The sequence below is a fragment of the Saimiri boliviensis genome, chromosome 15 (genome assembly GCF_048565385.1).
Source record: "Saimiri boliviensis isolate mSaiBol1 chromosome 15, mSaiBol1.pri, whole genome shotgun sequence".
Lineage (NCBI taxonomy): Eukaryota > Metazoa > Chordata > Mammalia > Primates > Cebidae > Saimiri > Saimiri boliviensis.
Genome location: NC_133463.1, coordinates 80,201,656 through 80,227,567, shown reverse-complemented (window position 1 = coordinate 80,227,567; position 25,912 = coordinate 80,201,656). Strand labels below are relative to the sequence as shown.

Genomic DNA, 25,912 nt, shown 5'->3' with positions numbered 1-25,912 from the left:
CATAAATTACCTTTATTGTCATGGTATCAGATCAAACTGTAAGAGACTGTCCGGTGTTTCTGTTTCTTGCTATATTGGAATATTCAAATGCTACTAAAAATAAGTGTGAGTCATTTGAGTCTTGCATAACTCTTATCCTGCAAACATTGTTGCAATGGTATTTGTTTAAAAAAACGACCCACCTTCTCCCTCTTTGGTTGCTCTGCCTCACTCCATCCTTAAATGAACATGTTCCTCAAGAGTTTGCCCTCAGCTTCTTTAGCCTCTGTACAGCCTATCCTTTGGTAATTTTATGTACTAGTGTTCCTACAAACATAACCTGAATGTCCTTAAGGCACTACACTCATCATATCCTAAAATGGACTCATCTTCCATCTCAATTTCCCCAAACTGCTCCTCCTTCAAAAAGTCCCTATACAAACCAGAAACATTCACACATACGATAAAGCCAGAAACCTGAGTAAATCCTTACTCCCCTTTCTCCCTCAATCCTTTAATCCAACTAATGCTATCAATTGTATTTCCTCAAGTGTTGATTCGTTCACTGCAGTCCTTACTAAAACCACCATCCAAGTTCAAAGCCCATCATTTAGACTACTGTATTTTAATAATCTCTAAGTGCTCTCCCTCCAGCCTAATTTACATGTTTACATAGCAACTTGTGTTTCTTTTCTTAGTGACATCTATTACATTTCTTTGATTCACTTTACAAACACACACTGAATGTGTGCCGTGGTCCAGACACTGTACCAAAACTACACATACAACAATAATGGAAGGAAAGCAGAGGCCCTCTAAAGCTCCCCATCTCATCACTGTAACTGCATGCTGAGCCCTTTTCTTCCCCATCAGACCAAACTCCATGAACGCAAGGATGACATCCCTACTGGTGTCCATGTGTCCTGTATGAGGATACTAATGTATCCCCTCAGTGTCTAGCATAATAAATGACATAGTAGGTATTCAATAAATGTATCAATACAAGACTAAATTACCACGCACGTGTGTGCACATATACACAGCCTTAAATTCTTCACCCTCCATAGCACTACTGTCTCACTTCAACTGCTTAATGGTTATTTCCTCCTGCATGACTCATCTCAAACATTTTCCTCAAACTGGCATTTCTCCTTTGACCACTATCTCTGTAGCGTATTTTAAGGCACTCAAGTTTAGAAAGCTGTCTTCCACGCATCTTCCCCTTGTTCTCTTCTTCTAATCAGAGATGCAGTCTCTCCCCTGGGCCCCCAACAGCACCATTCTCATGGTGCTTGCCATTTCTTTCTCCTTGATAGCTATTTATACCCTTGTATAAATAATGTAAACTTTGAAGCTAGGGACCGCTTTATTCACCTCTTCATACTCCAGCCAGCAGTGCCTTGCAAATGTAAGCCCAAATATATTTTCTAAGAGAACTCCAACAGGAAAACAAGAAAAATTAAAAGAACATTTGTGATTCTAGGAACATACTGACAGTACCTATGACTGAAATGACTACAAGAAGAGATTATAAAATCTCCAATCCTGGAGATCACGAGAGCAAAACAGGTAAGACGCTACCAGCTGAATAGCTTTTATTTCTGCCTCTAGGTTCCCGAGCTATTGACTGCAAAACTGATTAAATTCTTGTCAGAGGGCATATTCTAATGTCTATTACTATAACCTCAAACCTTTTAAAAGAAGCCAACATTATTTCCCTTACTGAAACAAAATGAAGACTGTCACACACACACACACACAAAAAAAAAAAAAAAAAAAAAAGAGAGAGAGAGAGAGAGAGATAAAAATAGAACTGCTCCACTATTCACAATAGTAAAGACATGGAATCAACCTAAATACCTATCAATGACAGACTGGATAAAGAAAATGTGGTCTATATATACCACAGAATACTATTCAGTCGTAAGAAAGAACAAGATCATATCTTTTGTGGGAACAAATGGAGCTGGAGGCTATTATCCTTAACAAACTAACACAGGAACAGAAAACCAAACACCATGTTCTTATTTATAAGTGGGAGCCAAATGATGAGAACTCATGGACACAAAAAAGGGAACAATGGACACTGGGGCCTACTTGAGGGTGGAGGGTGGAAAAAGGGAGAAGAGCAGAAAAAGTATTGGGTGCTAGGCTTAGTACCTGGGTGCAATAATATTACAACAATCCCCTGTGACACAATTTTACCTATTAACTAACGATAAATGTACCCATGAACCTAAAATATAAGGGAAAAAAAAATAGAGCTGCTCCAGCTGAAGCTGGTCAGGTAGAGAGGGCCATCTGCACAGTCTTGTCAGCATCCTTCCCACACAACAGTCCTAATTATACTTCATTGAAGAAACGTTGAAAACTTGGCTCTAAAGGCAGCTCAAGCTTCCCTTGTGCCACCCTCACTGACCGTATTCATCAATGTGGGTCAAGAGCAACATGGAATCTTCAGGAACCAACAATGAGGATGCTGTGCCAGGTGAAGGAGCTTCTGTACAGGTATTAGAAACAACTGTCCCTGGAGCAGATACCCCCGTCTTTGGAAGACCACACAAAGAAGCACGATGGAACCAATGGAAAAGGGGTCATGACAAGTCACTTAAGTCTGCTTCCAATTTGAGTTGTGAAAAGTAATTGGACCTCTGAAATTCACATACTCCAGCCCAGCTAAGAAAATAGGAGAAGCCACAGAAACTGTGCACCAGAATCTTAGGTGTTACGCATTTGCCTGGAATGTCCTCCCCGCTGTAGATATCCTTCTAGAGCCAGCTGCAGCAGATGGTGGGATGATAATGCAAGAACTGATAACCTGCTGATTCTAACAACATGTTCATAAAGCATTTCCACCTCTAAAGCACAATTACATAAATTCTATTGCATCTAAATGTCCCCAGAAGATATTATCTTCAACCACTTATAGGGTTAACAAGCTAGTAAAATTATTTTTAACTAAATTTAAAAACCAATCTAAGATGTTATAAACGGGCCGTTCCTTTAGCTTGTCACAGTACCTTTTGCAAAGTTCATGAGATTCCAGGAATTGACAATGCCAACCTTGGAAACCTTACATTTCACTCTGCTCAGCAGGAGTGAAATTCATTCAAAGCTAACTGCAACAACAGCACAAGGACCTTGGTAGCTAACTGCCAAGACAGCTGTTCAAAAACACCAATTAAATAGCAGGGATGTGAAGAACAGTTAGCATTATCCAGTAAACTACTGCAGCAGAAATACCCTGGAGTTCAGGTAGTAACAATAAAAAAGTACAGCTGAATAACTCACCAACTAAGAATAAAAACAAAAATAGCATTTAGGAGGACAGAATTTCTCTTAAAGACCATAGAGCAAATGGCTTAATGCCCAATTTAAGAATACGGAAAACACTAGATTCAGAAGTAAAACAAAATTTAAAAAAAAAAAACCTGACTAGTGTTTCCTTCTTCCAGAAAAATCAGAATCACACTATCTAGTAACACTTAAAGTCAGAGAGCAATAAATACATATGCAAAAAATATGATACCCTACATGGAAAGAATAAAATATTAGTTCCTGTTTGCTTTAGAATATACTTGAGAGCTGCCTCATTTCAAGAACTGAATAAATCTGGCAAATACAGATGATGAGAGAATTTTGACAAGTCTGACATGTTAATAACAGGAGAAACTGCCAACATTCATTTTGTGATCATATTTCCCTAGAACTGTATTCAACTCAACACAGGATCATTCAACAAAGAAAAAAAAAAATCTGTCAGTTCCCAATAAACTGATCCCCCACATCATGACTCATCTTAACCTTTTAGGTTTTCATGATTTAAACCACCATTTAATAAGGCAGAAATTATTTCCTCCTCCTCCTTTCAAAAACAATACATAAGTCAGATGAAAAAGGCCCCAGTCCTGTTTCTGAACAACATAATCCACCAATGATTGCTCAAAGTCTTTCACAGATTTTTACATGATAGCAATCAGACAGCTAATGCACTGTTTTCCTAAGCCAGTATGGTCAAAACTATTTGATCAGTAGGTAACTCGAAGTTCTTTTCTACAGACTAAACAAAAAACAGTTCTATGCAGTATTTTAATGTGTCATTTCAAGTTTAAAAAAAAAAAATTACAAAAACGTTGAAAAACTTATGTTAAGCTGTAAAAACATCTTAAGCATCTTATTCCGACTGTAGAATGCTAACTGTAAAAAATACAGAAAACACAAATTACAAAGAAAAAGGATAGATCCCCAAAAGTGAACTTACAGAGTCAATGGTATAAGAATTGTTAGTGTATTTGATAATATACTGCCAAGTCTTTCCAAAAATATTGTACCAATTTAAACTTTTGCCTTTTCTACTGTACTTCACTGCTTCTGCATGTTATTAAGTCTTTTGGTAATCTGAAAGACCAAAAATGTGTTCTAACCACATAGGATTCATAGTATTTTGCTTTCAGATTTGTACAAATGCTATAAATAATAATTTTTTCCTATTTGATATTAATTTTGAATCCTTCTTCATATAGTTAGCCGTGGGTTCTGTCTGATCTCTCATCCCTTCCACGTGCCATGCAGGTTGTAGGATGCATGTCGCTGTGAGCACACCCACCCATCAGATGACCTGGGTTCTAGCACCACACCATCACCTAGCTGAATGGCACAGTTAATTTACTGTGGGCCTCAGAAAACATACACTAAAATGAAGGTCTCAAAAACAGAAGTTTTTCTCTGACCTTCTCCTGCCGTCCTGTCTCTCAGCCCCATTCTCCCCCAAGGCTAGCTTTAGAAACCAGAATTGTTTTTTCCCCAAGGTGGGTTATAGAAACCAAAACTCTTTTTCCCCAAAGCCAGTCATAAAACCAAAAAATATTACTCTAACTTTCCCTCAGCCCTTCTGTGTAAAAACTGATCATAAAGAAATTACCTGACTTACCTTGTTTGACTGTGGGTCACAAGACTCCAACCCAGACAGGGTCTTGCCCTATACCCAGAAGAAGGGAATGCATGCTCAGAGAATCCAAGAAAATTCTAGATGGGCCTTGCTGAGTTTCCCCATTCTGTCTGTTAACATTAGATCATACGTATTTTGGCCAAGATTTCTATATACTGTCCATAGTTTGTTGAACCTAAGCATAAAAATGGGCATTCTCCCCTGTATCTTCGGGCTTTCATTCTGAAGGCTCCGTGTGTATATACGTTATATAAATTTGTATTCCTTTTCTCCAATTAATCTGCCTTTTGTGAGTTGATTTTTCAGGGAATCTTCAGAGGGCAAAGGGTAACTTTTCCCTTGACCCCAAAACTACTTTGGTTTCACCTTCCCCTTAACGATTGGATAAAACGTCCTTTTAAGTTTCAAATTCCAAAACTTTCATTTTTCCCTCTCTTAAAGTTCCTCTTCTGGTGATCTTGCAATTCTTAAATTAACTCTCTTCATAGATACCAATTTTAGAAAAGCCTTACTGAATATCCATCTATATATCAAATAATACTTTAAAGATTTCAGTTAGGCTAACAGAAAAGGTAAGAAAAAAAAAAAAGAAAAAGAATGTTAAAAAGATTAGGGAGAAAACAGACAAAAAAGTAGAAAAAAGACATACTTAAATTAGCATCACATATTTGGCAAATAATGATATTCTTCCACAACCTCAGTTAGGATGCTTTACTCAGAGAACTGCCACTGTGGTGATTCACTTCATTTTTCCATCTTTGTATGCCTTTGAATTACTTCAAATTACATGCAACTTTGGGTGATAACCTGCATTTTCCTGGGGAAGAATAATCATGGCTTTCATCAGATTCTCAACAGGGTTCAATTCATTTAGCAAAAAGACTGAAGATCCCTTAACCTAGACAAACAGCTCATGTCCTATATTCTGGTCTATGCTTTCTTCCCTGAAGCAGCTGGGGAACATACTGGCATTTTCTGTGCCCTCCTCTTTATTTCTGAGAATATGTGGGACCTGTTTCCCTCAGTGGTACCAATAAAAACCTCTCTACTCCCACTATAGGATGAAGGGGTGCTCACTTCCTACAGGGACTCCTCCAGAATAGATGGTCCCTGACATATAAAAGGGAGCCTGTAATGAAACTGGTATCCATACAGAAACACTGTATGATTCAGAGGTACAGAGAAAGTATCTTAGTGATTCTTTAATAAAGAATAGAATCGTGGCGCGTGCCTGTAATCCCAGCTACTCAGGAGGCTGAGGCAGGAGAATTGCCTGAACCCAGGAGGCGGAGGTTGCGGTGAGCCGAGATCGCGCCATTGCACTCCAGCCTGGGTAATAAGAGCAAAACTCCGTCTCAAAAAAAAAAAAAAAAGAAAGAAAGAAAGAAAAGAAAAAAAGAATAGAATAGAATCATGCTAATATCTAAAGATAAAGAGCAAAAAATAAATATGCAAATAGGCAAATCTGTTTGCTTACAAAGAATCAGATTCATTCACTGAAATCCATCCCACTACAGAAACACTGCAATTGATAACTGGATCATTCCATACCAGAGTTGAGCCATGCAATTAGTAAAATGTGGTTTTATCTTAAAAATCAGTGTCTTCATTTGACCCATGGAAAAACAGGGCCTCTGCCTTGCCTTGCAAAACACAGAGAACTCTCTCTCCTTTTACAGGGGTATGTGTGGGTAGGACAGTGCATGGCGTAGTGATAACTGAAAATCACTGCCCTAGAAAACCAGAGTAAGGCTGGGCACAGTGGCTCTTGCCTGTAATTCCAGTACTTTAAGAGTCTGAGGCAGGTAGATCACCTGAGCTCAGAAGTTTGAGAACATCTTGGGCAACATGGTGAAACCCTGTCTCTACTAAAATACAAAAAAACTGGCCAGGCATGGTGGCACAGGCCTGTAGTCCCAGCTACTTGGGAGGCTGAGGCAGGAGAATAGCTTGAGCCCGGGAGGCAGAGGTGGTAGTGAGCCGAGATTGCGCCACTGCACTCCAGCTTGGGCTACAGAGTGAGACTCCATCTCAAAAAACCAGAGAAAGATTGCTGCAGCTGTTTTTGCTTCAAGTTGCCCATTCCATGTCACCCAATGTCAGAGTTTAGGTAGACTGAGTTCCCCAGAAAGCTGGGCTTCCACCTTCTATCTGTCCAGCTACTCAGCTAGTATAGTTCTGGGAGTTGCTTAGAGCTGTTCAGAAATCCTGAGATGGAAAAGTACAGTACTGAAGGAGGGAAACCTGCCCACCTTGACTCCCTGAAGGAAACTGACAGTCAATCCCAGGCCAGGGTCTGGCAAGACCCTGGTGTACTCCAATAGACTGCTACTGACTGGATCAAGCCTGTAGGCTACTTGAACGTCTGGACTGAGAAGGCAATCTCTGGGGAGCAGGCTGGGGACCCTGCATGGGAAAGCAGGCCAGGCTGCGGGCATAGTATAGTCTGTAACAGGCGTCCCCAAACTACGGCCCACGGGCCACATGCGGCCCCCTGAGGCCATTTATCCGCCCCCCACCCCGCCCGCCGCACTTCAGGAAGGGGCACCTCTTTCATTGGTGGTCAGTGAGAGGAGCACAGTATGTGGCGGCCCTCCAACGGTCTGAGGGACAGTGAACTGGCCCCCTGTGTAAAAAGTTTAGGGACGCCTGGTCTATAACATTTAAATATTTAGACCAGTCGTTTTCAACCAGGGACAATTTTGTCCCCCAGAGGACATTTGGCAATGTCTAAAGACACTTTTAGTTGTCACAAGCTTGGGGAGGAGGATTACTCCTGGCTTCCAGTTGGTAGAAGCCAAGGATGCTGTTAATGTCCTAAAATGCATAATACAGCCCGTCACCCCTAACCTGTCCCAGACATCAAAAGTGTAAAGACTGAAAACCCCTGATTTAGACTATGATTTGAAGACCTCCATTTGTATTCTTGTCTCAGACCTCAAATATGGTACAGACAGGCCTGCAAAGAACCCAGTCATAAACTATATATATATATATATATATATATATATATTTTCCCTTCTTCCTTTTTAGACACAGGGTCTTACTCTGTTGCTCAGGCTGGAATATAGTGGTGAGACCACAGCTCACTGCAGCCTCAGCCTCCTGGATTCAAACCATTCACATGCCTCAGCCTTCAAATAGCCAGGACTACGGACATGCACCACCATACCTGGCTAATTTTTAATTTTTTTGTAGAAATGGAGTCTACGTTGCCCAGGCTGGTCTAGAACTGTTGGCCACAAGTGATCCTGTCACTTTGGCCTCCCAAAGTGCTGAGATCACAGGTGTGAGCTACCACTCCTGGCCAAATTATAAAACTTTTAAGACACTATCTGTATGAAAAAAAATAGTTCCGGTTATGGTATCCAAAGAATGACTTATCCGACTCCAGTTACTATTCAATCCATTCTACATACAAGCCAGAAGGGTGGGAGGGTGAGGAGGAACATGGAAGATAAAGAGAGGCCGGTTAATAGGTAAAAACATAGAAGAAATAAGTTCTAGTGACTGATAACAGAGTAGGATGATTATAATTAACAAGGTACTGTATATTTCAAAGTAGCTAGAGGACTTGAAATGTCCCCAACACAAAGAAATGATAAACACTGGAAGTGATGGATACCCTAAATACCCTGACCTGATTATTATATGTTGTATGAATTTAACAAAATCTCACATGTACCCTACTCCAAAAATATGTGAAAATATTATGTATCAATTTAAAAATTTTTTAAACATTCAATTATCTATTTATTAAACATTTACCAAGCACCTACTATGTAACCAGCCACGGTGTTAATCAAAAGTGACGGTGTTAAACTGATGGGATTCCATTCAACTCCTGCCTAGCTCAGAGCACTAGACTATGAAAAAAGTGCTGGGAGTCAGAGATCAGGCCCATCTAGTTCCAATCCCAGCTCTACCACTTACTGTCATTAGGAATGTAACTTTTCTGAACTTCAAACTCGCTATCCTCTAAAACAGGTCAAACAGGGCCTCCTTCAAAGTGGAAGAGCTAAATAAAATAGTTCAGGTAAAGCACAAAGTATATTGCCTAGTTCACAATCGGCATTCAATAATTAATTCCTATTACTAATAGAAAACTGTAAGTCTTCATAAAGTAATCAATAAGTTGGAAACTGCTACTAAGCCTATAAAATAGCCACTGTAACTGTGATTGTAAGAGCACATAAACCCTCAAATTCTGGCTTTCCCTTTCTCCAGCATTGTCTCCTACCACCTACACAATCTTTAATGCAGCCCCATGTCCCCCCAACCCCTAAGTGGGGACACACCGAAAGATTAGAGCTGGGCAGCAAAGGGCAGTGTCAAGCCAACACTGAAAAAAAGAAAATTCATCAGCTACAACTCTGGCAGGACACCTAGATGGTAGGTAGAAGAAAGGAGGAAGGCAAGGAAGGAAGGAGATTGCGGGGTGGGAAGGAAGCAAGGGGACAATGAGGAAAGCAAGGAAGAAGGGAAAAAGGAAGAGAAATGATGCGAATATGAATGAATACAAAAGGCTAATAATCCAGTAACAGGAAAGCAGGTAGGTCAAGTTTGGATGTAATGTGTCTCGGAAAGGAAAACACTTCAGTCAGTACTGCTCTTTTACTATTCATTCTGCACTTCTTTCATAAGACTGAATTAAAAAACAAGTTAAATGAAATTAGCCTCATCAAGAAAAACAAACATGGAGTAACCATATTATTACTACAGCCTCAGAAATCTGCCTAGACGTCAATGTCAGTAACTAAATGAGAAAAGAAAGCATTAACCACACATAATTAATGCAAGTATAGTTTAATAGCAAACAATGTTTGAGAATTTGGGTTATCCCTAGCAAGTATAGAATAACTTCTCATATAAAATAAAAGAGCACATTTTATTGTACCTGCTTTGAGGCAAGTTATCTATGAACTCAGGAGCCACTTTCACATAACAAGTTTACTAAAAGTTTAAGTTTGTGGCTATATAAATAGGAATCTACTTAGCACACCAGTGTAATCCACAGTTCTTCCAAAGATTTCTGTGACAAGATAGAGCATTCTTGTAAGTTCACAGAACGATTTAAATGTTGACCAAACTTACATTTGTCTTAATGTAACTGAAGGGGAAAAAAAAAATGTAACTAAACTATTTTTGATTTAGTGCTAGAAAAAAATGAATGTTACTCTGCTCACTGCGATTACTGATTACAAGGGCCAGTTCTCTGTTCAAGTCGTGGTTTTATTCCATGGAAACTCACAGAAGGCTCAGCTTCTCAATATACACAAACTAAAATGATTAAGAAGCTTTAACAGTCCTTCCAACTCAAATTCTGATTCAGAGTTTGAAAATCTTTTAAAATGAAATGCTTCTTAATGATCCTTTGAATGAAGAATGAAATAAAGGCCTCTAGAAAAATGATGTGTCAAATTATAGGTTCACTCATTTGGTGACATAGTCTTGAAATCTGTGCCCAAGGACTGTTTCAGACTACAGGCTTGTAAGAGGACCACAAAATCGTTCCCGTGTCCTCGCAGTTTCCTGTCAGGCAGCCTTCCAGGTGATTGCTTTCTCAAAGAGTCTATGGATCTCCAAAATAATTCCAGTGAAGTAGTTATTAATATTCATGAGATATATCATTGCTTAGCCAGTGGGGTTATTGCATGCTCCACTGGATTCTACTTATTAACAACAGTTTCAGTTACTGAGTACCAATATTCCAAATAAGCAACAAAATAGCAAGAGTAGAATAATTCTGTGACTTACAGGGTTGCTCTCAGAATTGCAGAGTCTGAAAGACCACAGTGATCACCTCCAAACCTTTGATTTTAATTAAAACTCAAACAGATTAACTTATCACTGAGCCTCTCAACCACTTAACATTAAAACAAACAACCCACCCAACAGAAACAGCTTATTTGAGCAGTTTTCTTCCTAAAAGCCGTGAATTTCCTCCTAAACTCCTAAGGAGAGTGAGAATTTTGCCATCTCTGTGTTGGATAAATATTTGACAAATAGAATTTCAAAGAAATATTATTGTCCACTGCACTATCCCAGCAATTTTGGCAGCTGTGACCGCCAAAGGAGAGAAAAGGCAAATATGAACACTACTCACCTCACACTGGTACCCCCAATCAATCCACAGCACACATTTATTCAGTCATTAAAAAAATGACAGCTATTACCATGACAAATATTAAAAATGACACATAAACATTTCATTGTCTTCCAGTCAGGTAGTGAAATCTGTATTTTCACTATGCAAACTCCACCATGGCCCATCCTAAAATCATTTTGCAGAGTAAACTAAAAATCTGAAAAGAAGAAAGTTTATTATATCCACTCTGTGAAGCTAGATAACCCTAGAACAGAATTAAACATTTTATTTCATAGGATTGTAATTTGGGCATGCTACCAATAAATTCCACTTGAAGCCTCAACTTTCAAGAATAGGTGCTTACTTCCTCCCCTTTGCTTTCTCAGAAAATAAAAGATTAACATAGTGCCAATCCGAAATATTCACTGAAAACGTGAGCATGAATTTAGAAGTAACAAACTAGCAGGCTGGGCGCGGTGGCTCAAGCCTGTAATCCCAGCACTTTGGGAGGCCGAGGCGGGTGGATCACGAGGTCAAGAGATCGAGACCATCCTGGTCAACATGGTGAAACCCCGTCTCTACTAAAAATACAAAAAATTAGCTGGGCATGGTGGCGCGTGCCTGTAATCCCAGCTACTCAGGAGGCTGAGGCAGGAGAATTGCCTAAACCCAGGAGGCGGAGGTTGCGGTGAGCCAAGATCGCGGCACTGCACTCCAGCCTGGGTAACAAGAGTGAAACTCCGTCTCAAAAAAAAAAAAAAAAGAAGTAACAAACTGGCAATAATAACAATGAAGATGACTGTAAATAATATTCCTCCAGCCAAAAGTAATAAAACAGAAATATAAACTGGACATATTTACTGGATACGAAGTCCAAGAGCATGAGTTAAGGACACACAGTAGTGTGTAAAGAAAACAAAATCCATAGTACCCACACACGTATAAGGAGTTAAAAGTAATCTCTATATCAGGACTATTTAAAGTTATGCCACAGGAAAATCACTAAATCCTTAAGAAGATATTTAAATATCTTTAATATCGATTTAAATTTAATATCCTTAAATATAAAAAAAAAATCAATCTTTCTAGAGAAATAACTTTTTCCCATCACTAGACAAAACGTGCGTTTGAGGCTGACCTGAAAATTCAGTGTCCTATATGGCTACAAAAATAAGGACAAATAGAAGTAGTTATGAATTCTAGGAAATATATTCACGAGTGTGTAAAAACTCTATGGCATTGAATACTTACTCAAAAGAGTCCTACTTGAAAAGAATTCTCAAATCAACGCCAAGCTGCATCCTCTCTACCCAGGATCAGGAGCTTCCCTATTTGCATGTATCCATACAGACCAGTGGGTATAAAGTCACATTGCGATTATCTGGGTCACTTTAAAATAGGTCATTAGTAGTATTTGTATCTCATCTGTCTAAAAATCCTCCAACATCGAGTGACTTTTAAACTTTGAGGTCCCTTGGTAACCCCAGGAATGCTAATCAGACATGCAGACGCCGGGGCCCAACCTCCAGACTCTAATCCCATGGGGCTAGAGAGGGACCCCCAAGCCGGCATTTTTAACCATCCGCCCGGGTGAATCCAAAGTGTGGTCCAAAAGCCACTCTCGAGGCGCCTCTGCCTAACAAGCTCCCGACTTCAGCCGCCCGGGCCGCGAAACGGACGCCGAGTTAGGCTGTCGCGGGTCTGGGGGCCGCGGGCAGGGGCTCGGGGCCCCGAGGTGGGAAGGGGCTGACAGGCGCCCGGCAGTCATTTTCAGTATTTGCATAAAGTCCCACGAAGCCGTGTGGCGGGCTGGGAAAAGGGCTTTAACTTTGAAATCCCACGGGTCTGGGTTACCACTGGCTCTGCCGCCTCCTCACAGCGCGTCCCAGCCGTTCCCTTCACGTTCGGGCCTCAGTTTCCCCATCCGTGCAACGGGCTCACGCCATCCCCGGAAGGCTAAGCCGAAACGAAACTAACTCCGCCGCTCGCAGGCACTTCCTGGCTCTGCTCAGCGCGGCCCGGCCTCCCCAGCCGCCCCGGGAGGACGACCCGGCCCCCAAGCGCGCAGAGCCGGCCGCCGCCTCCCAACGCCCCCGGCCCGGCCCGGCCCTCGGCCAGCCACTCACGGGTAGGCATGGCGACCTCGACCGCGCTCGCCGCCGCACGGAGGCTCAGCGGGGCCGCGCAAGGTGTGCCGACGGCACCATGACGGCCGTTGCCGGGCTGCGGAGGCCCGGGCGAGGCGAAGGGCGGAGGGCGGAGGGCGGAGGGAGCGGACGCAGACCCCGCGGTCACGCAACCCAGCGGGCGACCGCTACCGCCGCCAGCCCGCCTCCCGCCGGCCGGCGCGACGGACGACGCACGCCCGTGACGTCAGCGCGCCGCCGGCGTCCTGGCCCCGCCCCCGCGGACGGCCGGGCCTGGCCCCGGACCGCTTGCCGCGCGGGGGGAGTGGGTGGCTGGGGACAGCCACGTGGAGGACAGCTTCGGGCGCCTTGTGTTTTCAGAGCCTGGAGACCTGCGTGTCATTCGTTTTCCTTGATCTGTGTTTGGGGCGCATCACTTTGCGTTTGTGAGGATGTTGGCTTTGAACGCACGGAGTATCTGTGGGCTTGTTCTTTCGCAGTCGGTTTAACTTGCAGTGCGTTTTGCCTAATCTGAAAGCGTGGTTTATTTGAGACGCACTAAGGTCATTTGGGGTGATGACTGCTCATTTTTTGAGAGGACAGAAGATGTAATTTCCTTCTGTTCTTCTGGTGACTTTCAGAGCGACCTTAGCCCTCAGGAGTTAGTCTCCTCTGGAGAGGGCAGCTCTGTGCACTTGGCGGAGCTACTCTTCTTGACTCTGGGAGTCATCAAATATTGAAGTATCTAATAGTCACCGAGCTGAGCAGACACCGGGAGCCAGACGCTGAGCAGCGCACGGACACTTTGCTAGGCGCGGTGGGCTGCGGGCAGCCCCGATGGAGAAATAAAAGCCAACCGCACAGATCTAACACAGGGTTCCTCAAAGTGGGTCAGGGTGGTCCAGGATCCTTTGTGCCTGGATCCCCTGGGGATCTGTTGAAAAGCAGATTCCTACGTGCTGAGCCAAACCTACGAACACATATGCAGATGATTTAAATACAGTTTTAATTTTGAGAACCTTTGTCATTAAAGGTAGTGCTAACTTTCTGATTAAGAAAGGATATTATGGGCCAGGTGCGGTGGCTCAAGCCTGTAATCCCAGCACTTTGGGAAGCCGAGGCGGGTGGATCACGAGGTCAAGAGATCGAGACCATCCTGGTCAACATGTGAAACCCCGTCTCTACTAAAAATACAAAAAAACTAGCTTGGCGTGGTGGCGCGTGCCTGTAATCCCAGCTACTTAGGAGGCTGAGGCAGGAGAATTGCCTGAGCCCAGGAGGCGGAGGTTGCGGTGAGCAGAGATCGCGCCATTGCACTCCAGCCTGGTTAACAAGAGCGAAACTCTGTCTCAAAAAAAAAAAAAAAAAGGATACTGTGCAGTACTGGGTGGAGAAGATGAAGATCAGAGCCAGGAAGCGCTGAGGAGAAATTAGTCTTGACTCGAGGTGGACTTGGAAGAAAGCAGAATTTGAATTAGCAAAGACCTAGGGAGACTGAAAGAGGCTAGAGAGAGGGCGGAGGGTAATTTAGATTGAGTCATAGCCTCCGGGAAGAGGAGAGTGTGTACTCTACCTATAAAAGAGACTGTCCAGCCGGGCATGGTGGCTCACGCCTGTAATCCTAACACTTTGGGAGGCCCAGGCGGGCGGAGGGTGGATCACCTGAGGTCAGCAGTGCGAGATCAGACTGGCCAACACCGTGAAACCTGTCTCTACTAACAATACAAATAGTAGCCAGGCATGGTGGCTCATGCCTGTCATCTTACTCGGCTACTTGGGAAGCTGAGGCAGGAGAATCTCTTGAACCCGGGAGATCGAGGTTGCAGTGAGCCGAGATCGCACCACTGCACTCCAGCCTGGGCAACAGAGCAAGACTGTCTCCAAAAAAAAAAAAAAAAAAGAGAGAGAGAGAGACAGAAACTGTCCCTTGCTAACAGTAAAGACCAAACTACCAAGTGCTTGGCCAACATTCACTCATGTTTCAATGCACTGTTGCATATTTTATCATCTATAAAATCTTTCCTGCTCCGAGTTTTCTCCCCAAGACTTTGGCATTATCTTGATTCCTCTCTGCTACAGCTCTTTCTCCACTGCATCCTAAATAAACTGTGATGAGTGCTTGTGTTTTACCATGGCCTATATGCTTTTCAGAAATTGGCAAAAGCCATATTCTGTTCATATTTATGTAGCCTTGCCTGGCACATAGTTGGGGGCCAGAGCATATTAAGTCATAACTATATAAATAAAGTATTTTATTCAACAGTACAAAAACAAAAACTATAATAAATAAAACTAGCTAATAAACAACTTTACATTCAACCTTGGAATGCCTTTTAAGAAACTGCTCTGTGATTTTTTTAAAAAGCATAACAGTAGCATTAAATTATCAGAAGCACGGCTCTGCAGGGGGAATGGTGTGTTAGAGAAACGGTGGAGGTAGGCAGCCAAATTGGAGGGCTTCAATACAGAAGAGAATGTTAGGTGGTTAGTCTTGCTGGTGGCAGTGGAAAAAGAAAGAGCCAAATCTTACTGTAGAAAAAGAATCCCTGGGATTTGTTGGCTGCTGACTTGGGAGCAATAGAGAGGCATCTGTTAGTTATGTAACTCCAAGGTTGGAACAAGGAAAGTGGTGGTGCTGGAGAGCAGTAGACGAGTCAGGAAGAAATGCTGTTTTAGGGAAGGGATGTGAAGAAAGTATGAGTTTCTCCTTGACATATTGAGCTTGAGGTGACATCAGAGGGAGACATTTGAGTGAATAAATCTGAAGGCAGCTGGGCAAGCCATGATGAGGGTGGGCTGAGGGATCGCAGGGTGGGAGATTTGGAAATCTTTGGCCCTGGGACAGGAGCTGAAGCTGGGTGTCAGAGAGAGCCCTTTGAGGGAGGATGTGGAGCCAGTGAAGGCACACAGAGAGACGAGATCTAGAGGGTACAGTGCCCCAGGAGCCAAGGGAAGACACGACTCCAAAAGGACACACATCCCTGCTTACATTACCTTGAAAAAGATGCAGATCCCAAAGGCCCTGGAGTTGTCTTGCACATACGGTTTTGTTTTTTTTTTCTTTTTTAATCCTCTTGGTCGTTTGGTTTTGTATTGTTGCCAGAAATAAAATCAGCAGCCAAAGATTCTGAGGAAGGACAACTGAATGTCAGAAATAATGGTGTCATCATGTTTCAATTATATATACAGTACCGACCTTTTTTTTTTCCTAGTTTGTGCACATAGGATTTAGGTAGCAATGTTACCATACCCCTACCCCTCTCTATCCTATCGTCTGGGTCAGAGTTCTGCCTGTGTATCCCCCTAGTCAGCCCCCACTTCTTTTTTGTTTTTTTGAGACACAGTCTCACTGTGTTGCCCAGGCTGGAGTGCAGTGGTGCAATCTCAGCTCACTGCAGCCTGTGCCTCCTAGGTTCAAACAGTTCTCCCACCTCAGTGTCCCAAGCAACTGGAACGACAGGTGCATGCCACCACGCCTGGCTAATTTTTTGTATTTTTAGTAGAGACGGGGTTTTGCCATGTCTCTGGTCTCAAACTCCTGGCCTCAAGTGATCTGCCTGCCTTGGCCTCCCAAAGTGCTGGGATTACAGGTGTGAGCCACCACGCCTGGCCCCCACCTCCTACTTCTGAGATCAGTGAGTCTGCCATCATCTTTGGTACTTGGTCTAGGAGGGTTAGCCCCTCCAGGCCCACTCCTTCTGTCCCTTTTTACTAACACCCTTCCCCTGTCTATCCCCTCTGTGTCAGTGCTCCTCTCTTAGAGCCCAATCTGGGCTGGCAGGAACTGGGATGTAGCCATCTCCTTGATGCCCACACTGCCCAGCTCTTGTCCTGCACACTGTGTATGGTAGACATGGAGACCAGCCACCAGATCCCTTTAAGAGAGGACGCACCGCCTTGATGTTTGAGCCACTTTCGTGTTTGAGCTCGGTGTTGGAGGTGATGCTTTTGCGAGGGTGCAGGGCAGGCAGAGTGCCCTTTCTAACATGCAAATCTAATGATACCTCTGATATGGTCTGGATGTTTGTTCCCTCCAAATCTCATATTGAAATTCGATCCCCCGAATCGGAGATGGGACCTAGGTGAAACATGTTTGGGAGATGGGGGATGGATCCCTTATAGACAATTTGGTGCCTTCCTCAAGGTAATGAATAAGTTCTCTGTTAGTTCCTGCACTGATTGCTAAAAAATTTCTGGCACCTTCTTCCCCTCTCTCACATCGTGATGCCTGCTTCCCACCCACCTCCACCACGAGTAGAAACTCCCTGAAGCCCTAGCTAGAAGGAGACACTGGCACCTTGCTTCTTACACGGTCTGCAGAACTGTGGCCCAAATAAAGATCTTTTCTTTACAAATTTCCCAGCCTCAGGGTATTCCTTTATAGAAATGCAAATGACTATGACCTCTCACCTGCTAACACTTGTCTATGGCTCAGTAGAATGTTCAATCTACAATTCAAACCCCTTAGCTTAGCACAGGAAGCATTTCAAGGCCTGACATTGAGAGCTCTTCCGTTCCCCCACATGACAACTTATGCTCTGCTTTCCCTGGCCCTAATGAGTGTATAATTCTCAGAAACCTCTCTGCTGTAGCGCTCTTCCATTCATTTGCCCACGCTCTTTGCCCTGCTAGAGTGGACTTTCCTCTCCCCTCTTCTAGCTAACTTCCAAACTCCCTGTGAGTGTTTAGTGTAAGTAAGTATGCCCTATGACCTGGAGATCATCTTCTGGGTATACATCCTGGAACATTTCTCACCAGGGTCCATAAGGAACATGCATAAAAAGATTCACTGAAGTGTTGTTCATGGTAATGGGGAGTTGGAGGCCACCTAGGTGTTTGTCACTTGCAGAACGTGGTAGATTCATATGTACTGTGGGTGCACATCAGCAACAGGGCTTGATCTTAAAAATGCAGAACTGGCCAGGTGCGGTGGCCCATGCCAGTAATCCCAGCACTTTGGGAGGCCGAGGCAAGCAGATTACTTGAGCTCAGGAGTTCAAAACCTGCCTGGCCAACATGGTGAAGCTCTGTCTTTACTGACATTACAAAAATTAGCTGGGTGTGGTGGTGGGTGCCTGTAATCCCAGCTACTTGGGAGGCGGCAGGAGAATCACTTGAACCCGGGAGGTGGAAGTTGCAGTGAGCCAAGACCACGCCACTGCACTCCAGCCTGGGCGACAAGCGTGAAATTCCATCTCAAAAAAAAAAAAAATGCAGAATTAAGAAGCATCAGTATTTATATCACAGTATTTGCGTCAATTAAAAAAAAATGTACATAGAAAACATGTTTTTTTTTTTTTTTGACATGGGGTCTTGCTCTTGTCACCCAGGCTGGAGTGCAATGGCACAATCTTGGCTCACTGCAACCTCTCCCTCCCAGGTTCAAGCGAGTCTGCTACCTCAAACTTCCAAGTAGCTAAGATTACAGGCTCCGGCCACCACACCCAGCTAATTTTTGTATTTTTTTTTTTTAGTAGAGATGGGATTTCACCATGTTGGCCAGGCTGGTCTTGAACTCCTGACCTCATAATCTGCCTGCCTAGGCCTCCCAAAGTGCTGGTATTACAGGCATTAGCCACTATGCTCAGCCAGAAAACATGGATTTTAACAATTACATATAAGCAGATGAGGGGAAAGGGAGTGAGAATAGGGAAATATGGGGAAGAAAAAACAAAAAAAAGGGCTTTGAACAGAATGTGTACAATGAATAAGGTGTGCGATTGCTGCAGTCTTTGCAACTGACTTAAAAAACAAAAAGGAACAAATTATTTTCACATGTCACTAAGTCCAAAAAGACCTTCCAAGACCTCTAAGCTGGCTTTTAGGTGCCTCTTTCAAGATCCCAGAGCTAATTTGCATATCTCCATCCTGTCTCTGAAGGGCCGTAGTGCTTTTTGTGGTACATAGCAGGTAGCGGGGATTCTCAATAAGTGGGGTGGATTCTAAGAAGGGCTTCTGAGGCCTGCATGTCCAGGTGGGGTAAAGAACCAAGGTAATATGGACATTAACTTGTCCTTATTTATAAGGACAAGAGTCAGGACTGGAATATTTGTTACCTCATGACCTATATATTAATCATCACTAATAGTACCTGTTTATTTTGTTTAAACTCTTCAAAAGCCAATGTTGAGTTGAAATCAAGAAAGACATTCACTAGCACTTAAATAGGAGAGTACTTTCTTTTTTTATGTTTTCTGGCACATTTTCAGAATACATGCCATTAAAATAGTTCTTTGTCCCTTCTTTTATTCCTTCTCAGAAAGTAAGAGATCAAAGTAATATTAGAAAGGTCATTGTTGACATCCTATTAGAGCATCAGCTTTTAGCTCAAATTGTCCAAAATAGCTCTGTTTCCAGTTTAGTCCAGTATTTGTTCCAATTTCTAAATCCTACACTGAGATAATTCATTTTTAATTATCATGCATTTTAGTGCTTCAAAGGTAATTGCCAGCCAATTTACAGTTTATAGGAAATAACTAATCAGGCTATACATTTACTCCTCCTAAAAGCTTATTCCAAAAAAGTCATAATGATGCAATTGGATGTTCTCATTGCTTAGTTTTTCTTTCTCACAATAGATCAATAATATGCCCTTTCTGTTTCATTTCATTCCATTTCATTTTGCCATTGATTAATTGTAACTGAGGGCTTTCCAGTTCTTATGAGGCATAAAAGAAAAACACAGCCTTTAGACTTAGAAAACCTCAGTTTGAATTCTGCTTTTCCCCCCAAAGGAATTGAAAACACTTATGAAAACATATGAAAAGGATAAGTCTTGCTAAAGTAAATTAAGATGCAGACCAGGTCTAAAGAATCCCTCAGCAGATAAAACCAGTTAGGCCTAGTAAGTGAACTAAGCCTTCCTTGATTTGCAAACATAAGCAATACTTAACTTGAGCTATTTATTGAAAATGTTGAAATTAAAGAAAAACAGAACTTAAGCTCAACCATTCAGAAGTTACCAACAAATGCATATAAATAGGAACTTTCTAACAGAATAAACCAAGTATGACGACTATATAATTATAACCAATCAAATATTTGCTTTGCTTTACTTCTCTGTCTATTCTATAGAAGCCTTCCCCTGGCATTCCCTCAGAAGTCGTTTCCGAGCTGCCCTATTCAGGCATTGCTGTTTGTGCAAATAAACTCTTTAAAATTTTTATTACGCCTCAGTTTACTTTTTTTTTTTGAGATGAAGTTTCACTCTTATTGCCCAGACTGGAGCACAATGGTGCAATCTTGGCTCCCTGAAACCTCCTTCTCCCAGGTTCAAGCAATTATCCTGCCTCAACCTCCCAATTAGCTGGGGTTATAGGCATGTACCACCATGCCTAGCTAATTTTGTATTTTTAGTAGAGACAGGGTTTCACCATGTTGTTCAGGCTGGTCTCGAGCTCCTGACCCCAGGTGATCTGCCCACCTTGGCCTCCCAAAGTACTGGGATTACAGACATGAGCTACCAGGCCTAGCCAGTTTACCTTTTAACAACCTCTAATCCAGAAGATCATTACCGAACCTTTTCTGCACCAACTAGAACACTGTGCAAGACAGACACTCACATCACGCCATGAGCCAAACGTCTCAGTCATCTCTGCTTTATAAAGAGAATTGCAAATAGAAAGGGAGCAAAATCTTGAGATAATCAGGTTAAGAGTTCTTGATTAAATCAGACAAAGCAGCTGGAAACCCTTCCTTAGAAACACTATCATTTTAAACAATTAGAGGAAAGCATTAGCTCTCATTGTTATTTACTAAAATGTTAGCTAGCTTTAGCATTTAACACAGAGTGTAGGGGAGCTGCAAAAAGGAAAGGAAAAAAAAAACAACTCTTAAATATGGTCGCATTCCAGGCAGTGAGATCTTTTACAAGCCTTTTATGACAATGGGAATCAAATCTTATTTACTGCTCTATCTCCTGTACATGGAATATTTTATTTAATAAATATTGGAGGAAGAGTGGGAAACATAAACAGAAGAGAGGCCACCATATATCAGCCAACCCCTGCTGGTCTCCCAGCTAAACGAAGATTCAAAACTCAGCCTAGCCAAAACCCACATAAGCACTATCCGCCTGAGACCAGCTCAAATTGTCAACACACAGGAGCATGAGCTGAGATATTGCTGTTACTTTAAGCCACTAAGTTTGGGAGTGGTTACTTATGTATCCCCTAATTACTATTACTAGTTTTTACTATACCTATCGCTAATAATTACTGGTGTATAAAAGTAATCATGGGTGGTATAATTTATCAAGCTGTTTGTATGTGCCAACTATCACGCTAAGTACCATAAGTACATTTTCTGACATAATCCTTACAAAACTCTGAATGGATAAGCATAAATATACCCTTTGTTTTAGCATGAGGAAACTGAAGCATGGAGAAATTAGTTTCCCCAAAGTCACATGAATTGGTCATGAACCAGGAATTTGAACTCAGGCCTGTCTGTTCACAGACCCAAGATCTGCACCACAGACAGTATGCAAAGTCATCTGAAGAGCAAATTAGAAGGTGCAAAAGGAGATGCATACTTACACTGGGTGGATTTAGAGGCAATTATTGTCTCTTTTCCAATCTGTTTTGCAGAAAGAATGTCAAACCCTCCAGAGGAAGAATCATACTTTCCATCTGTTTCTAATTTCTTAAAAAATGCCAGTAGGCTTTGTACTGAGTCTCCTTTTAAAGGCTTGAAGCTGAATTACAATCACCATGTAATCGTTTGTTTTTCTCTCATTTGGGAAAAAGAAGTAAGAAACTGTGACTGTTGACTATTGGTTTCAAACTATATGGTTTCAAACACATTCTAATTATATCAACTTTTATCTGTCTCAGAAAATAAACTTTAAAATATTGTAATACTTGTACATGCAATATATGTGTGTTCTGATGAGAAATCTTTGTCCATACATTGTTTCATCTTGATCTTTAATGTAGCTAGTTATTTATTAAAGATAAATGCATGGTCATTTATTCCAAACGATGAGTGGGGGGAGGACAGTTATTAAATTGGACTCAAATTTAGCTGTTTATCACTACAAATTAGCTATTATCACTACTAATTATGTCTACCTTGAATTGACAGGGATAGAGGGACAGGAGGTGGTGGGATAGGGAGTAATTAGAAGAAAAGCCGGAACAATTTATACCTTTAAAGCAGAAACCCAGTTGCAAATAAATTCTATTTACATCTAATGAAATAAGGGAAAGAGGTAGTAGACCTGCTTGGAAATATGAGAAAATCTATCTTGCAAGCAGATGGCTGAAACTCGTATGGATAATTCTGGTTGTCGTATCATATTGTTTTGATTAGAGAACCATGGCCATTGTTATGGGTGGCACTTTACGTGGCCTATAAGTCTCTTTGTGTCCTAGATTTTCAACAAAGTATTTGTTTTAAAAGAGCAAGAATTAGGCCTAGCCCAGCAAAAGAAATTTTCAATGTTTTTGACAAGTGCATGAATCAAACTGCCTTGCTATATCCAGCAACAAGCACTGAGGTCACAGGGAAGTGATGGGAGCATCTGAGGGCCAGTGTGTTACTATGGGGGTTTCTAATGTGAAAACAAGAGATGCTCAGAGCTCAAAGAGTTAAGTTGTAAAATCAAAACACCACATTAGCTCAATTCTAAGAGGTAATTTTTTTTCTCATTTAAATGTTTCTGGTATAAGAATACACCTGACATTTGCTGTCAGCTGAAACTCGCCAGCTATGGAAAGGAAGGTATAAATTTCTGCACCCTGGCACTGTAGCTGTCACTGTCTGACTCAACCATCCCTAGATCCAGGCAATTGTCCCAACAGTCATTTTCACTGGTGTTGTCACATGTGATTGAATTTTGATGTAAATTTGAATTCAATCAAATCTAATTGTTGCTTAAATTGGTTCAAAAATACCACACTAGAATGCAGCATTTAAACAAAAAGTTATTGTGTGTGCAGGCAATGAACCTAAAGTCAGTAAAAAACGGCTCTCTCTAAATCATGGATCTGTTTAGATTATAGATAATAGAGCATAATAATAGTTAATTTTCAAAGCTAGGAGAGTTGCTGTGACTGAATCATGCAGCAAGCAATCATTCATCACACAGAGTTCTATGGCTAAATACTTTCAATTAATATTGATAGGCCAGGTGCAGTGGCTCATGCCTGTGATCCCAGCACTTTGGGAGGCCAAGTGGGGCAGATCACTTGAGGTCCAGGAGTTTGAGAACAGCCTGGCCAACATGGCGAACCTCCCATCTTTGTTTCTTAATGAAACAGAAACAGAAGGCTATTTCTATAGCCTTCTTGGAAATGAATGGAAAGGAATCTTTACCATTCCAAAATGGAAAGGAATCTAATTTTCCAACAAAAGAATTAGTTGATCCAAGGAAACCTATGGACTTATAATATATGGCAAGTGGAATTTCCCACTTTGCTCTCAAACTTAGTTTTGAACTAATTGTCCAAAACCCAGTGAAGTTTGTGGACTTTTAAATGGCACCGCTACAGGCAAGCTTGGTAGGATGCGGAAGTCTGAGCACAAGGGACCATTAGATGACTCAGATAAACAAGCACAGCATGAAGAATGAACTGTGGAGGTAGAGAAGTGAGAAAAATGTCATTGATGTTGTTGATATGACTGTTCTCCCACCGTGGAGGTAAAGTAATACAATTTTACGTAACTAGGCAGGTGACAGAGCTTAGACATTTAATAAGTCAGTTCCAAAATTGTCTAATTTAATTGCAAATCTTTTAAGACTAGTTTTTCTCCATGGTCATTTATTCTAATATTCAGTAAAGTTGTTCTTAATATAGTCTGGCCTGCTTTATTTGTTTTATTATAATGTTAACAAGAAAATAAAGCATATCTTCTAAATCATGTTAAGACATATATTATGTTAACAAATTTAGTATAATCTCACATAGACCAACTACAGTTTCCAACTGCTGTTATAATGACACAGGCTAATGAAAAGCAGTTTTTGATAGCATTAACTAAAAGTCTTCGCAGGTTTCAATGATTCCAGCTGGAGAGTAAAGGCCAATCTCTCTAATGAAAATTATGTTTTAAGAAGACATGCATGCTAATTAAAAAGAAACTGTAAAATGCAGAAACATATTTTTAAAAATACTAGTTATGTCTAATTCACCTCTCACCCACTCATGGATAACATTTTGCCTCATTTCTTCTGATCTAAATACTCTTCCTTTAGTGCCAGGAGAAAGTAATGTCATGAACTTCAAGGAACTGTAAATGTGGAAAAGACAACAGAATTAATATGAAATGTATTTTCATTATTATTCTATTAATATCTCCATCTCTAGCTTATAAGTTTCATGTAGGCAGCAATCATATCTTCATTTGTTCACTATCGTATCTGGGGCATCTATTAGCCCCTAGTGCCTGCCACATGATAGAAGTTCAATTAATCGTCATTAGATACATGATATGAATTAGTCAGAGTTCTAAATTTCATCCAACAGAAAGCAAGTCTGACTGATTCAAGCCAAAAAGGAATTCAGGACATGATAACTGGGTAGGTCATAGAGCAGTCAGGAAAGCCTGAGGCTTTGGCTCAGTAGCTATAGACAAGTTACATGAGACTGGCCTGTGAAGCATTACCAGGCTGCTGCTTGTAACACGGATACACGATTGTCACTAGCACTGTTCACTGACACTGGACCTTGCTCCTATTGCCTTTGGTTACTCGGGGTGCCTGCTGCTGCTGCTGCTGCCTCCCAGCACAAGCAGAGATTCAGAGAGGCCCTGCCCTTTTTTTTTCTTTTGCATCACTACTTTCTTTTTTCTTTCTTTTTTTTTTTTTTTTTGAGACAGTTTCACTCTCGTTACCCAGGCTGGAGTGCAATGGCGCGATCTCGGCTCACTGCAACCTCCACCTCCTGGGCTCAGGCAATTCTCCTGTCTCAGCCTCCTGAGTAGCTGGGATTACAGGCACGCGCCACCATGCCCAGCTAATTTTTTTGTATTTTTAGTAGAGACGTGGTTTCACCATGTTGACCACGTTGGTCTTGATCTCTTGACCTCGTGATCCACCCGCCTCGGCCTCCCAAAGTGCTGGGATTACAGGCTTGAGCCACCGTGCCCGGCCCGCATCACTACTTTCTAATTCAAAGTTTGGTGTGGTTAAACCTGGTAGGTAATGTTGAGGTCAAGTGCCTAGCTGTAACAATGGTGGGAAAGCACAGAGATGGCATATCAAGATTTGAGCAGGAGATGGGCTCTGCCTTACCAGGTAGATTTTCTATACACAGGAGGCTTTACATGCTGGACAGCAGAAAATCATGACAAATGCCCACCCCTTTCACTGTGCAACGTCAGCACATCCACTCTGTTTCCCTCACATTTTCACTGTCAGCAGAAGAAAACCACAAAATAAGCCAGTCAACAAAAATATCACCTAATATAATGCAAATATGCCTCATAAACTTGAAAATATTATCATCTTCTCCCATGAAGAAGCCAACGCAATGCCATTTAAGTTGCTGAATTCCACTCCAAGTCTAGAGTGCCTGAAGCTTCCTTCTTCTTATTCCACTCCAGTCACAATCCTGTCTCAAAATTCTGCATTCTGTGGAAGTAAATGCTGAAGTTAACTAGCACTCAACCACCTTATAAAACATAGCAGGATGGAGAAGAAAGAAGAACATTAGTCAATATAGTTGTGTGCATGCAAGACAATGAGGAAAAAGTGTCAGATGCTGAGAACTATTTACTGTAAGTGTTTCTAAGGTCATGCTTTGTGTTTATGCATTTGTGAGTTCTCTG

At 41.8% G+C, this 25,912-nt stretch overlaps 1 protein-coding gene across 9 annotated transcripts in view; it reads right to left on the bottom strand.

Moving 5' to 3' along the window:
• Positions 1-13,371, bottom strand: part of EFR3A (EFR3 homolog A) — a 101,250-nt gene extending 87,879 nt beyond the window's left edge. For 2 of the 9 annotated variants that reach the window (XM_039464555.2, XM_039464554.2), the window contains exon 1: positions 13,142-13,371. Coding sequence is in view for 1 of the 9 variants with exons in the window: in XM_039464554.2 (XP_039320488.1) it covers positions 13,142-13,151 (10 nt within the window). In the remaining 8 variants the exon portion in view is untranslated. Of the gene's footprint in view, positions 1-10; positions 5,523-5,576; positions 7,427-11,033; positions 11,547-12,266; positions 12,816-12,869; positions 13,030-13,141 lie in introns of those variants that run through there. The other 7 variants (XM_010344234.3, XM_010344232.3, XM_074387145.1 and 4 more) reach the window with 6 other exon arrangements.
• Between the last annotated feature and the right edge of the window lie 12,541 nt (positions 13,372-25,912).